This window comes from Pristis pectinata, chromosome 17 (assembly GCF_009764475.1).
Source record: "Pristis pectinata isolate sPriPec2 chromosome 17, sPriPec2.1.pri, whole genome shotgun sequence".
NCBI classification, from domain to species: Eukaryota; Metazoa; Chordata; class Chondrichthyes; order Rhinopristiformes; family Pristidae; genus Pristis; species Pristis pectinata.
The window spans coordinates 10801350-10817242 of record NC_067421.1 but is presented as its reverse complement, the minus strand read 5'-3'; the positions used below and the strand labels follow the sequence as shown (position 1 = coordinate 10817242).

Here is a 15893-nt window from a genome sequence, read left to right as displayed (position 1 = left end):
ATTCACGGCCGCCTATTTTTGAGCTGCGTAGCACATATTAAGAACAGTTTCACAATGATGACAATTTTGAACACTGTCCTTCAGAACCGCAGGCTTCATTCGGGCTGATTTCGGGCTATATTTCTCTATCCGTGTTGTATTGCTCTATGACTACACATAACTCGCGGGAAGTAACAACACGTATTTGAAACATCATAAAGAGACCAAATGGTGGTCCGAATCATTTTTCGTAAAATGCATTACACAAACAGTGGACGGTGCTAGATCATGCAGAGCTGTTTCGGGCTTCATGACATTGAAACCCTGGCAAAATATTGCACGAACATTTACACGGTAGTTTATTGAATTTGTATAAGATACTACTTGAAGCAATTGAACGAATCAGAAACTTGATGCTGGAATTGAGAAGACTGAGCTTTAAATATGACATGTGGCATACCGTGACCACTGAGAAACTGTTGCCATCATAGGGGGCTTGAGAAGCGGGTGAAGGGAATATAACACGTCCAGTTTCAAGTCATGTAAATAATTGACATGAAGATACGAAGCAGGAGACTAAGAGTTCCTTTCTGATTCGTTGGACAACTTTCCTTCGGGGTCAGAACAGAATGGCATATGCAGGTCTGCTGATCGCTGTGAAGTGCAGAAAACTGAGTGAATAATGGAAACTTAGAAGAATAGATTAAATAAATGGGAGAAATAATAGTCCAGATTTTATTGAGAGGCCTGGACCACCGACAGCTGAACTTGCCTGCTCTGGATCTGGAAGGCCCATCTCCCTGGCCTAATTGGTCCCGCAGGCTAGCCGTGCGGCCCCTGTGCGTAGCAGAGGTTTAATGATGCAATCGGGTAATATAATGAGCAGAACAAGGCCCGTCGATTGAACCACCATGGAGGCGTTTGACAAACAGCAACGTTCACGCTAGGATGTGCTGTCTCTGAAACTTGTGGAAGGTTTTCAGGATTTCCGAACTTCTCTTTCATTTAGACATGTTTATATCCTTTGAAATACATTAATCAATTTTAGTTTTATTTATTAAACTTCTTAAAATTGTAAAGAGACACTACCTATAATACTTAAAATACTTAAATAATTAAACTATGACAATAAACCGGAAGAATTAAACCAAATGCAATAACCCTTTCCTTTTATATCTTGCAGCTCCACAATCCCCATTAAAATGAATGAGCGCATGGATTGCAGAAAATGCCTGTCCCATTGCTAGATTACAGGGGAGTCAGGAAGCGGGAGTGCAGCCAGGGAAAGCTGACACAACTAGTGCGGATGTGTTGAATCCATCCAGAAACAAATCTGAAAAATAATGACATTTTCATGTGAACAGCCAGTCAACCCAACAAATGAAGGGGAGCAGATAATCGGAATATTTATATTGATGATGAACTATAAGCTGTCGGACAGCTCACCGATGTGTAGCCCATCGATCAACCCCCCTGAAAACTGACTTACCGATGCAAAATTCAATTATATATTTGAATGGACTGTTGGTATTTAACACATAGAGACCGCAATTGAAAACTACGGAACTAATGCGCCAGAATATGAGACATTAAATGTCCATCTGGAATATAGCAGTCTGTTTTGTACACTGGATCTCGGGAAAGATATATTGGCCCTAGAAATCTTAAAGTGCAGATTCTTTGAGCCTTATCAAGGCTTAAATAGTTAATCAAATCAAGGGATATAAAATGTTCAAAAGACGACAGGTTAGGTAGACAGAAACTCATTCCATTGGAAAAACAATGGAAAAAAAAAACATGAAACAAGAGCCAGACTAAAAACCTGGAATAAAAATACCGAAAATGCTCTTGCTGACATCGATATTAAGGCGGGAAAGCTGCAAAGTGCCCATTCAAAATGTGAGCTGCATTTTCTCAGGTTTAAATTGAGCTTCCATTTTTTTCTTCCTTCACACATCCCCATCTGTCGAGCTTTTACAAATCAATGTCATCTCAAAGGGGACGTGTAGAGTCTTGGATTATGGGTCCTTCAGCTGTTGTTAACCATTGGCATTTTGCAGACTCTGTGCGCTTGGGCAGTTACTAAATATTACTCTATTCGGTAGTTCTCATCATATCAAGAAAAATGTTGCTTTGGTTGGATAAAAATGGAGAAGACAATAACATTAATTTCAATTGACAGAATTTCTTTCGCAAAGTAATCTCAAGAATTATTAATACGTCATATATAAAGTATTACATGGAATTACATAAAACGCACAGCACAAAGAGAGCCCTTTCTTGCAAAGTGGTCAAGGCCAGTGTTTAAAATTTATACTAAGCTCCTCCCAGTATTCTACATGCAATTATATCGGCATATTTGTATGTGTAGCTCATACAAAACCGTTTTTTCCATGTGGAAACATAAAACAAAATCGGATACTTTTGCAAGTACTCAAAGACTCAGTCAGTGAACCCTCAAGCCGTTGAACTATCTGGATTGCTGTGAATTTACAATAGAAAGGAGAGTGAATATTGATGGATTAAGATTTCCTTCTCATTGCCTACTTGTGTGAAATTTTGTACAATCACTTCATCGGTCGCATCCGATGCATTTATAGTACAACTGACAAATCAATCTGGCAGGGTACTCTGGTACAAAATCACCTTCTGGGGGGCAAGAATCGGACCACAGTAAGGTTTACCCCAGGAGCAGCAGTAGATCATGCGTAAGTGCTATTTTGAAAAAAAAAAGATTATTCTTCCCGTTTCTAACTATATATGTTAACAAATAATGGTCTGCATCACATTATTTTACCGCCCTTCAAATGGAAGAGATTAGGGATCATTTTAATTTAGGGGATTACGCAATGTTCATTTATGCTCCGTATATCAAAAGAACCGTAGCAACCACAATAAGAATTTATATCGATTTTGCATGTTTTTTTTGTGGAAAAGTAACCCATGGAGATTAGTGGGAGGAAAAGAACAAATAATAATTGATATAATGCCAAGTTGTTAACAAAATGTCTGAGCACCAGGTCTTATGGGCCGTCAGGAACCTTGTTGAGAAACGAGAGCCAACAAGCGGAAGGGTGAAGCTGGAGGGTGTGTTCCAAGAATTTTACTTTGGGAGAAACACAAAGATCATAGAGAGCTCTACAGCATTGTAAGACTACAATGAGAGTCAGAGCATAAAGGCAATGGATGAGGACAAAATTGACACAGTGAGACCCGCTAATTACCCAATAATCTGTATTGGAACCAAATAATTTGGATGGGGAGGAGAACGTCATAACCTAAGTTTGTTGCTGGCATTAAGATATGTAGGACACCAAATGGTTCACAAGGAAAGGAGAAAGTTATATAGAGACATTGATAGATTGATCATGTGGGCAAGAGAGTGGCACTGGAGTTTAAAACAGAGAAGTCGTCTATTTTAGCACTTGCAAATACAAGAAGCGTTTTCCAAACGGCAAATGGTCAGAAATTCTAGATGGTACTTAAGCGCTCAAATACAGAAATAATGTCAAAATGCTGGGCAAGTAGAAAATGAATTGAATAGGAATTGGAATGTTGACAGATATCTTAGTATGACAGGAATAGAAAAGCGTAGAAGTTACACACCTGTACAGTACTCTAATTAGATCCAGTCCAGAACATTGTATTCACTTATATAAAACACGCCTCAAGAAAGATTCTTTGAATTATGTGCAATATAGCAAAGATTCTTTGGAATGATACCGGGACTTAAAGAGTTAAATTATGATAGTATATGCATAGAATGAACTTGGTTTGCAATATCTATATTACAAAAGTGGAAGAGTAAAGGATGATGTAACGGAGGCACTTAAAATCACTAAGGAAGCCATGAACAAGGGGTAAAAGCTTAATAGTTGCAGGGATCATGTTAGGAAACAATTCCTTGCACAAATGATCGTGCAAATCTGGAGTTCTCATTCACATAAAGCTGTTGAAATAAACTCAACTGAAGTTGCTTAAATGAGACTGATAAATGTTTGTGGATTTAAATGATAAGGAACCAAGATAGGTAGATGGGATTAAGATGCAGACCCTTCCTTTAATTGACCTTTGGGACAACGTCAAAGTACTGACCAGTGTAGCAGTATTCCTGCAAGTGCCTAGTTTTTTCAATTTGCCTGAGGTGTTAGGAGGTGGGGTTTCTTGCGATGGGGATGGGGTTAATGGGAAGTTGGTAGATGGGGTGCATGTGTGCAGGATGGGAGGTTTGGTGGGGAAAGCATTGGAATGATCATCTCTGGATGCAACAAAAGGGCGTCTCAGGTGGAGATGGTTGTGGCTGATGGAGATCAATCATCTCAGTCTTAGAAGAGCATTGCAGTAGCTTTGCATTTCAGTGTTCTGACCCAGCCATCTTAAGTTGCTACCTAAATATATCTATCATATGGTCATATCTGGAGATGATCACTGATGGTTGCACGGTATTTAATTCCAGGACTCTTCAAATAACAAAACAGTCCACGGTGCGTATAATGAGAACCGAACAACAATGAAGTTCGAACTAATATGTGGCATAAAACATTCATGTCATACAAATACCGGGCTATGGCCATTTCCAACGAAAGGGAGTCTAACCATCTACATACAATATAAATGGCAATACTATCACTGTGTGGCCCACCATTAATATCCTGGGAGAAATCGTTGATCAGAAATTTAACTGGTCTAGCCAGATAACATGCTTTAAGTATAGGTCAGAAGCTGGTTATCCGGCAGTGAACGAATCATCTCCGGATACCTTAACCCCGTCTCCCTCAACCCCGTCTCCCTCAGCCTTTCTATCACCACACGGTACGGCAATTGAGTGGATACCGCTCTAACAACACTTATGAAGCATGGCGTCATTCAGATATACAAAAAAAAGACAGTCTATTGGAAAAAAATGTTCCACCATAAACATTCACCCCCTACACCACTGGGGCATTGTGGCTGAAGTGTGTTCCAGCTACACAACCCACTGCAACATCTTGTTTATGAGAACGCCTCCATATTCGATTCCCCTGACAAGTCAGATGCACTGTTACAACGCGACCCAATGGAAACTCGAGGAACAACGCCGCATCTTCCAACTGGGCGCGTTACAGCCTTCCTGAGAATATCGAACGCTCCAACAAGAATACACGCTCTCTCTTTCTCTCTATACAAGAAGTATTTATGCCTGCTATCCATTTTTCTTTTCCTCTTTGTGGATACTCTGGCCTGTTGGATGTGTCCCAGCCTATCGGAACAATTTTAACAACAAATTATACAGCCATTGTGGCTTCACAATATTCTATCAGCTCAGAGTCACTCCTGCGGACTGAGCGCAGGTGCTGCCACATTTGCCTTCACTACAATCAGAGAGATTCTCCTGGTTTCACACACATTTCGCGGCTACCCAGACTAACATTTCTCTCTTTCTGATGAAGGGTCTGAAACGTCGACTGTTTTTTTACTGCACATGTTGTCTGACATGGGTAATTTTTCTAGCATTTCCATTTTCTGTTTTTTTTTCCATTTTGGCTGCGTTTTTCTTATCTCATTCGTTAAGTGTATCCTGCCGCGGAGGTCCCACCTTACCACTCACATCCCATTACACGGGATGGGAGAAGGCCTTGTGGTAGATAAAAAAGGATTGTCAAAATAAGAATATTCAATGGTCATCATTATGTAAATAATCAGCCACTTGCTGCTCACTTTATATTCGGGTGAATAATAGATTGTGGCTGGATGAAATAGTTTTTTTTCAATAAGTTGCCAGATGGTCAATATTTTCTCATCTGTAAATACTGTTCAGATATTTACAGATACAAATGGTAATCTCAGGGCTTCCTCTTCTGTGACTCTTAGTTGCAAGATAGCTATAAGTGCTTCTGATTCCGTACTTTCCGGGGTACTCTGCACTCTCTTTTCCTGTAAAGGAGAAAGCGAAAGAGATAAGGAGCATTGGCATGTTAGATTGATTAATTGAGAGAATTTATTAATGGTGGTCGTGAGGGAAAACGTGACATCAGAAGATGAACGACAGTGGTGACTGGATAGGTGAGGATGTGAGGTATGCATAAGGAGTGGTATACACACAATGGGATCTGGTGTGAGGATTGATAGCCTGATGTAGATTTGACAAAACACCTTAAGAGTGTTGGAATAATAGGTACTTCGATGTAGAGATAGAACATAGAACAGTACAGCACAGTACGGGTCCTTCGACCCACGATGTTGTGCCGACCTATATGAACATACCTGACAATCAATCTAACCCTTCCCTCCTACACAGCCCATAACCTTCATTTTTCTTACATCCATGTGCCCATCCAAGAGTCTTTTAAATGTCCCTATTGTGTCAGCCTCTACCACCACCCCCGGCAGTGCGTTCCAGGCACCCACCAATCTCCGTGTAAAAAACGTACCTGACTTCTCCCCTAAACTTTTCTCCACTTACCTTAAACGGATGTCCTCTGGTATTGGCAACTTCTGCCCTGGGAAAAGGGTGCTGCCTGTCCACTCTGTGTATGCCTCTCATAATCTTATACACCTCTGTCGTCGCCTTTCATGCTCCATGGCCCCAAAGAGAAAAACCCTAACTCATTCAACCTTTCCTCATAAGTCGTGTCCTCCAATCCCAGCAGCATCCTGGTAAATCTCCTCTGCACCGTCTCTAAAGCGTCCACATCCTTTCTATAATGAAGCAGCCAGAACTGAACACAATACTTTTAGTGTGGTCTAATCAGAGTTTTAGAGCTGTAACATTACCTCACGGCTCTTGAAATCAATCCCCTGACTAATGAAAGCCAACACACCACAGGCCTTCTTAACCACTCGATCAACTTGCATGGCAACTTTGAAGAATCTATGGACTTGGACCCAATATCTGTTCCTCCACAGTGCTAAGAATTCTGCCATTAACCTTGTGCTCTGGCTTCAAGTTCGATCTTCCAAAGTGTATCACTTCACACTTTTCCAGATTGAACTTCATCTGCCACTTCTCCACCAAATTCTGCATCCTGTCTATATCCCGTTGTAATCTATGACAACCTTCTGCACTATCCACAACACCGTTAACCTTCGATTACTAACCCACCCCTCCACTTCCTCATCCAAGTCATTTATAAAAATCACAAAGAGAAGGAGTCCCAGAACAGATCCCTGTGGAACACCACTGGTCACTGACCTCCAGGCAGAATATTTTCCATCTACTACCACCCTCTGCCTTCTATGGGCAAGCCAATTCCAAATCCACACAGCTAAATTTCCATGGATCCCTTGCCTCGTGACTTTCTGGATGAGCCTACCATGGGGAACTTTGTCAGACATCCTACTAAAATCCATATACACCACACCCACCGCTCGACCTTCATCAATTTGTTTTGTCACCTCAATTAAGCTCGTGAGGCACGACCTGCCCCTTATAAAGCCATGCTGACTGTCCCTAATAAGACTACTCTTCTTCCAAATGCTCGTAAATCCTGTCCCTAAGAATCCTCTCCAATACTTTGCCCATCACTGATGTAAGACTCACTGGTCTATAATTCCCAGGATTATCACTATTACCTTTCTTGAACAACAGAACAACATTTGCTATCCTCCAATCTTCTGGTACCACTCGTATGACCAGGAAGGACGCAAAGATCATCGTCAACACCCCAGCAATCTCTTCCCTCGCTTCCCGTAGTAACCTGGAGTATATCCCAACTGGCCCCGGGGACATATCTATCCTAATGTTTTTCAGAAGCTGCAAAACTACCTCTTTCTTAACCTCAACATGCTCCAGCACATTAGCCTGTTCTACACTGACCTCATATTCGTCAAAGTCCCTCTCCCTGGTGAATACTGAGGCTAAGTATTCATTAAGGACCTCCCCTACCTCCTCCACCTACAGGCGCATGTTCCCCCTTTATCCCTGTGTGGTCCTACCCTCACCCTAGTCATCCTCCTCTTCTTCACGGAGGTGTAGAACGCCTTGGGGTTTTCCTTAATCTTACTCGCCAGGTGCTACTGTATTTTCTTCATCTGATGAGGTCAATAAACTGTGCCTTGAATCCAGGATCAAGGTGTAACTTGAGGGCTTCTTCCTCCCTTAATAGGCTGTCCCCGTGTAACGAACAGGTTTCATTTTTACATATGTCCATTAGTCGCTTTTGTCCGTAAATCGGAAAACGCACACCAAAAAAAATCACTCGATATGGTTACCGTACCTCCACAGTATTGCAATGAATGGCGTCCAAAGCACATAATATTGATAAGAAAGAGCAATTATTAAAAGTGGAGCGAGAGAGCGAACTAGTTCTGCCGTTCGTAGGAATGAACGTGTGTACGTACGCCAGACTTCTGAATTCTGTAATGTTAATGCGAGCTCATTCTTATGTAGGGGTGTCCATAAATCGAGCGTTCTTAACCCGGGGACGGCCTATACCAGGAAATATTATGTCCTACTGATCCATCATAGCTCCCAGCACATCGAATGTTGGGACAAACCTATCTTCTTCCTTCTCCAATCAGGAGTAAGGAGTATACAATCAAGATGAATTTTAAATTGATTTGAACCGAGTGTTTTGAGTTCATTGCAGAATATTTACTTTCAGCCGTGCATTTGGTGAGCGGGTTAAATCGGATGCTGTGGACGTGGACTGGACGATGGTCAGCATGCTTTGTCTGCATTCATTCAGCTGCACTTTCCATTTGCAGCGGGACAACGAAATAAAAATGACCGATAACCGCCACTTGGAGTCGCATTAAGACTTTCCTTCTCTCGCCAGCAGTGACGCTGTGGAGCATTTTTCATTAAATTGGAGAGCGAGTTTCCCAATTAACTAACAAATGGAGCAAGATAACATTCGTTCAAATTATGAATGGAAAACAAACCAACCGAATTCCTAAGGCGTGGTGAAAGATAATCAAATAGTGAAAATGGTGCCCCTGTTTTGGCATGCCCAGACCTATTTAACATAAATTATAAGCATCCCTTTGTAAGGTGTTCAAGGACATGAGAAATTTGCCCCACAAGAAATTTGGTCACCAGAATGGCCAAGATGTTGATTTTAGCTGGAATGACTCAGACCGACGTCCTCTAATTTATGGAAAAAAAATCTAGATTCGCTGTTATGTGTCGTTAATAAATGCTCCTCGCCATAGCAAATGAATACAGTAAACTGGTCATTTACTAACTGTTTTGCTCGATTTCCTCTTGTGGCATTTACAGTATTTCCGGGTGAATTAATTTAACGATGCAGCGATTACACAATGATAATATTTTATTGATATTGAACAATCGAAATCAATAGAAGTACAATTTCACGACTTCAGTGCAAAAGCAAAATAATGCAGAAGCTGGATACCTGAACTTAAAGAGCAAAAGTTGGAGATAAAGTCAGGTTGCATTTGAAGAGGGAAAGAGGGATTTCGAGTCAAGTCGAACGACTTCATCAAATTCATTAACTCAGTTTGTCTCCACAGATGTTGCCAGCCCTTCTGAGAATTTCCAGCTTTTCCTTCTTATATCAAGATTTCAGTCTTGAGATTTGAGTTAAAAACAGAAAACGATCGTCGCCTAAGTTAAGGTTTACATTTCAAGAGTTTAGCTTAAGCCTCCAGATTTAAAATAACCTTAAAGAAATATCAATTTTAAGCCCAATTTAGATGACGTTAAAAGAGATACAACATCACTTCAGTTGTTTTGTAAATGACATTCGTTCCCTCAACGGAGTTTCATTCTTGAGAATTATCAATATTTGCCTCTTTTGCACATACATCACGTGATTTTAGACTGCATCTTGATGCACTTTGTATCAATTGTCCCAACTTCTACTTAACCCCTCCTTAACCGTCTAGTTATTGAAATAAAATTTAATCTTAAATATTTTTACCCGAATTACGTCAGAACACGGGCAGACATAGATCAACATTAGTCAATTAAAACCCTCAATGACAACACGAGACGGTGTCCCAATGTTCCCTCGCCAATTCCAGGTTTTACTATCTGCATAAATGCTGGCAGGTGTTTAAAATTTCCACAGGAGTTTCCCGTGAAGAGAACAGACGACTTCTTAGAATAGCAACGCGGAATTTCCGCATCGGCGCATTTAAAACAAAAGCCTTTACTTTTTTTGCGGCGCTATCAAGAATTCAATTAGGGGACATGCGGATGTTGCGCCAAGAGTGCGGGTATCAGATAAGTGGTTTTCACGTGGCTTGGCCAAAGCTGGTCCGAATGAGCATGACCTTATTTTGATGATCGAATAGCCTCTTCTGAAAGAGCACTAAATCTCCTCAGAAATATTATGACTAACATCAGAAGAATAGCCTGGATGACGATGAAGATGACCAGTGCCATCTGGCATATCAGAACAACGCTACAGTACCACTCGTTGCACTTGGAGATAACTTCATCCTCGGTTAGGTACAATATCCGCCTGTTCTGAAGCTCCGCAGGAGAGGAACATGTTAGGTGTTTATACTGGGATCGATCTTCTTGTTTAAGAAGCCAAGATCTCAAGTATAAAATATCACAATCGCATGCCCATGGGTTATTATCCAACGACACAGACCTCAGGTGATGCAGAGAGTCAAAGAGGCCATTGGGGATGGCAGAGAGTTTGTTGTTGCTCAGTTTGATTTCGGTGATGGTGGCCACAAAGCGCTTGGGAATCGTGCTGACATTCAGCTCGCGCCCGCTGCAGTCCGCAGACGTCCCAGAGCAGCTGCATATTTTTGGGCAATGGAATACCGCCACCGGAAGCATGGAAAGAAATACAAGGAAAGTTTCCTGCCGCCTCATCTTTGTAATAACCTGGGGAGTGGGGAGAGGGGAATAACAAGTTAGCTTGGATAATGAACAGTGAAAGAGCCGCTGATGGTGGGAAATGCGCGTATCAGTACCCGGCGGAAACAGGCAGAAATGGGAATAGAAGAGACCACAGATGCTAGAATCTGGAGCGTTCTTCAACTTCAGCCATCGTGTTTCCCCCTCCCCCCCCCCCCCCCCCCCGCATCCTGCTTCTCCCTCCTCCAGATCGACCCAATTCCTCCTAAACCCATCTGAGCCCTCTGTCACACAGCTTCTGGTGGGTGAGTCCAGGACTAGAGGACACAATCTTAGAATTAGAGGGTACCAGTTTAAAACAGAGATAAGGAGAAATTTCTTTAGCCAGAGGATAGTGAAGTTATGGAATTCTTTGCCACATACAGCTGTGGAGGACAATCATTGGGGGCGTTTAAGGAGGAGATTGATAGGTATCTAATTAGTCAAGGTATCAAGGGATATGGGGCTAAGGCCGGAAACTGAGGCTAGAGAGAAATAGTATTAGTTTAGCTTATGGAGCAGACTCGATGGGCCAAATGGCCTACCGAACCCTACTTTGGTCTCCACGGTGCATATAAAGGTCCCCGTGGCACTGTTTCGAAGGTAAGTGGAGCTCTTTGGCCCGTTTGTCTATCGTTATCCATCAAATCACATCCCTAATAGCATGGGGTGAGAGGACCATTCCATCCTGAGCGGCTGAAGAAATTGGATCAGAAGAATGAGAGATGATCATATTAAAACATGTAAGGTCTCTATGGTGCATGACAGGGTAGATGCTGAGATGTTTCCACCAGGACAAGAGTCTGGCACAAAGGGACACCGCTACAAGATAAGGGGCCGGTCATTTAAACCTGAGGCGGATATGAATTTCTTCCCACGGAGAGTTCTGAATCTCTGGAATTCCCTGACCCAAAGTATTGTGGAGGCTAGATCATTGGAGGTATTTAAAGAGGAGGTAGATACGTTTTTGAAAGATCGCAAAATTGAAGGCTATGTTGATTTGGCACAGAGAAGGTGTTGAAAGCTGGGGCAGATCGGCCATGATCATTTTGCATGGTGGCACAGGTTTGAAGGGCCAGGAGCTTACTCCTGCCCCCAGGTTCCAGTGTTCAATCTAACAAGCCATTGACTATCGCGTTGCTTTTTGTGGGAGCTGGCCGATTTTCGCCTGTCTTTGAAACTACATTTCAGTATTAAACACACTTCACAGTATGTGGTGGCGACACTTGCGGGCTGGCCCCAGAACACTCTACGCAAAATATGCATTGCACTGTGTGTTTCGATGTACATGTGACTAATAAAGATATCCATCTCTTTTACAATTACTTTGGACCTCATGGAAGAGATAGTGAGAAGTGCCACTTAAATGCAAGTCCTTTATCCCAAATCCTGCGGTGTACAGCTTCCACCCAACATTATTTGTAGAATGACTTGGGATTGAAATTGGTAAGCACGTACCACCAGGCTCAAGGACAGCTTCTATCCCGCTGTTATAAGACTATTGAACAGTTCCCTAGCACGATAAAATGAACTCTTGACCTCACAATCTACCCCGTTATGACCTGGCACCTGCGCTGCACTTTCTCTGTAGCTGTTCCACTTTATTCTACATTCTGTTATTATTTTGCCTTGTACTACCTCAATGCACTGCGTAATGAATTGATCTGTATCGACGGTATGCAAGACAGGTTTTTCACCGTATCTCTGTGCACGTGATAATAATAAAGCAATTCCAATTGCTGAAAAAAACAACATACTGTAGTTAAATCGTGATTTCAGTTCGTGATGCACTCACCAACAGAGTCCCTATCGATCAATCTCACTCTTCCAGAATTGGCTACAAAGTTAAATGGGGAAAGGGTGGATAAAACTGGGTGCTGCCACCTTATGTCTCCTTGGAAAGTTATCTCACCCGACACTCGTTTGCTATGGGGGTAACAGCATGACAGACACATGCAGACCAGATTCAGATTGTTCTTTGAGCCAGCGTGGCCGCTCTTCTGACCGGCCAGTACGGGAAGAGACATAAATCAGCCAATGCATGGTTTCTTCGTTACTCTGCTGCAGAATGCAATTAGAGGGAGGACGTTTAGTTCGAATTAAGTTTAGACTCAATTTACTCCTCCTTGGAAGCTAATGAGTTGCCCATTATTGACTTTCAAATGAATAATCTTGTGCTCAAAATTATGTAAAATATGAAGTCAAAGATGCTGGAAGCAAATGGAATCGGAATGAACCACGGCAGAATGACATTTATCATCCGAGCATAACCGTGTCCTTTTAAAGGTTGTCCAACTAACCGTGCCCTCCTGCAATTTCCACACAGACCCGCGGTTATTTTCCTTCTTGAGTGTTTTCCCAACTTCACTTGGGAATTTACTATTGCATCTGCTTCTACCACGCTGCCAGGCAGCCTGATCCCGCTGACAAGAACTTCACTGCTTCCTTGATAATCGCCACCTGGAGAAGAGAGACGGGCATTGGATCGATGCAAAAGGCAACAAAGCTGAAACATTGTTTTGGGGACTCCTTTTACCAAACATAGGTAAAAGATGTTCGCCAAACATAGAGACAATCAGTGAACCGAAATGCTGCAAAGGGGGAGAAATCTTGCACAAGCGAAAAACGATTCTTTCCTTATTGGGCACAATTACGGTGAGCACATCGGGGTGATGCCCCAGCTTACCTGCCATAACCTATCGCTCCTGACTTGCATTCTATAGCTGGTCACATACTTATTAATACCTTTTATACCACTTTGGGACTTCTCGCCAAGTGAGCCCGTTTACATAAACTTCATCCAGTCCTGACGAAGGGTCTCGGCCCGAAACCTCGAACAGGTTTATTTCCCTCCATAGATGCTGCCTGACCCGCTGAGTTCCTCCAGAACTTATGTGTATCGTTAAGGATCTTGTGGTTCTCCAGGCTCTCATCTGCGATTGACTTGAGCTGGATCCTGGCACATCCCCAGGGAAATGGCTAGGGGATTGTTTCTTCGGGGTTCTGTCGGATCGTGTAGAAGCTACCAGATGATTGTACAGTTTCCCAAGCACAGTTGGTCAAGGCTCCATTGACTCGAATACCGCAATCCATTTTACCAATATATCACAACTGCAGGATAAACGGACGGAACTAACAGCACAGCTCTTCAACCATCACATTATATACGACTGGAAATCAGTCTTGTCCATTAAACAATAAAAGACAAGAACGTACATTGAATGTAATTGCTCAAATGTTATACCTTAAATTCACCAATCATCATTCGTAATAGAATTTATTTCAATAAATACCCTGATTACCTTCCAGTATCTTGTCTCACGTCCTCGTGTAAAATCTCGTCTACCACGACTAAATGAAAACGGGGTTAATGGAAGGCACAGGTGTGTGCAAGCATCTCAAACAAAATAATTCTAACACTCCAATTCTCTTTAGTTTTGAGTGAGCTTGTTTGGACGTCACATTGACCGCAGGGAGGACACTCTGCTCTATTTGATAAAGGGACCGAAGAGGCCGCAAGTAGTTCATTGGTTTGCAGTCACACCCAGTATCGTGTTATTCTGCACGAAATCAGCAAACCCCATCAAGCTCTATAGATGGTGGCAATTTCTAGTTTACGGGCTGGGTTACTGAAAACTCTTGGCTTTGCTTGGTCCAATAATAATTCAGAGCATCGTGAGATGACACTAAAATATCTCATGGCGTGACAGCCATTCCAGGCAATTCCATGTTCTGACCGGAAGGCAAAGGGATGTACAATGTTTGTTCCGACTTACTGCCTTTGGACTTACTGAGCAGAACCGACTGATGCGTCACCTCGGCTGTCAATGGTCCGTTTGTGCATTATGCAAGAACATAATTCGTGTTTTATGAAGGATTAAAGCCAATTTAAGTCGATCAGAGTTGGTCAATGAGCCAGTATCAACGCACTTGCTTCTGAATGTTTATCATTCATTCAGTTAATATGTTCCTTCTAACATTTGTTTATGTGCTTACGAATAATATGATTCTTCCCCCACGCTGCCCAGTTGTTATGCATGAACACCAGAAGGGAGAAAGAACTCAGTGCTCATCTTATTCTGCTTCTGCAAACGAATTAAGAGTTTACCCTGGGTCCTTAAGTTTATCTCTCTGGCCCTTTATGCTCCCCCATTTCAAAGCCCGACCTTTGGAAAAAAAACTTTTATTTATATAGTCCTCTCTCACCTTGGGATGTCTCAACCCCTTTCTCAGAAGGTAACGATTTATTTTAGAAATCTTTATTTTCATTAATGGGACATGGACCTCATTGATGGGACTGCCTTCTCTCTCTCTCTCTCTCTCTCTCTCTCTCTCTCTCTCTCTCTCTCTCTCTCTCCTATCTATCTATCTATCTATCTATCTATCTATCTATCTATCTATCTATCTATCTATCTATCTATCTATCTATCTATCTATCTATCTATCTCTATGTTGTCCACATCTTGACTTACACAGATGCTGACTTTTGTTGCCTGTGAAATAACAAACGGACTATAACGTAATCATCATTAAATGGGAGGGGAAGTCATTGATGTATCAGCTAAAAATGGTTTGCCATTTCTCCTATCCAGAGTATATTCTGAGTCCTTGTGGTCATCAGTGCTTTTTCCAAAAGATGTTCAACTTGAAAGACTACTGTTTCATCAGCTGAGGAAAGGTGGCATGTAGTAACTAGTAAGAGATTTCCTTGTCCGGGCACAATCTAACACCATAAAATTTCACAGGAAATCAGATAAATGTTGAGAGTTGCTGGGGTCCTTACCTTTTTAATTTCCCTCCCTGCCTTCGTGTCTCATGAGTCTGTCTTACTAGAGGAATGAACAAGAATGGTGAAGGAAAACTCTTAAATCTTGGCTGAAGGATTTGATAATGTGATAATGGCTGTGTCAATGTTATTACATGACTCATCTGTGTAACATCTCTTCCAGACGTGGCAGAGTTCCTAGCTGTTTGTGAGGAAAACCTTTTGAGATCCACTGGAGTGAACATTGTCATGTGCAACACCTAAGTGTAAATTTAATAGTATCATTAATTTCCATAATAATGTTTGCTGAGCTATATCAGAGGGTAGATATTGTTTTGTGCAATGACAGAT

At 42.0% G+C, this 15893-nt stretch overlaps 1 protein-coding gene across 2 annotated transcripts; it reads right to left on the bottom strand.

Moving 5' to 3' along the window:
• Positions 1-9218: 9218 nt before the first annotated feature.
• On the bottom strand, positions 9219-14408 carry gp1bb (glycoprotein Ib platelet subunit beta). Of its 2 annotated transcripts, XM_052032195.1 has the most exons (3): positions 14080-14404; positions 13078-13237; positions 9219-10765 (listed from the first exon to the last, which is right to left on the bottom strand). In XM_052032195.1, exon 3 carries the CDS (start codon positions 10751-10753, stop codon positions 10199-10201), a length of 555 nt encoding a protein of 184 aa, XP_051888155.1. In that variant the 5' UTR covers positions 10754-10765; positions 13078-13237; positions 14080-14404; the 3' UTR covers positions 9219-10198. The 2 variants fall into 2 exon arrangements, with proteins under 2 accessions (XP_051888155.1, XP_051888156.1); XM_052032196.1 differs by lacking the exon at positions 13078-13237 and having other exon boundaries at positions 14080-14408.
• Between the last annotated feature and the right edge of the window lie 1485 nt (positions 14409-15893).

Excerpts from the sequence above, each read along its gene's own strand:
- gp1bb (XM_052032196.1), bottom strand. The coding sequence starts at position 10,753 with ATGAGGCGGCAGGAAACTTTCCTTGTATTTCTTTCCATGCTTCCGGTG.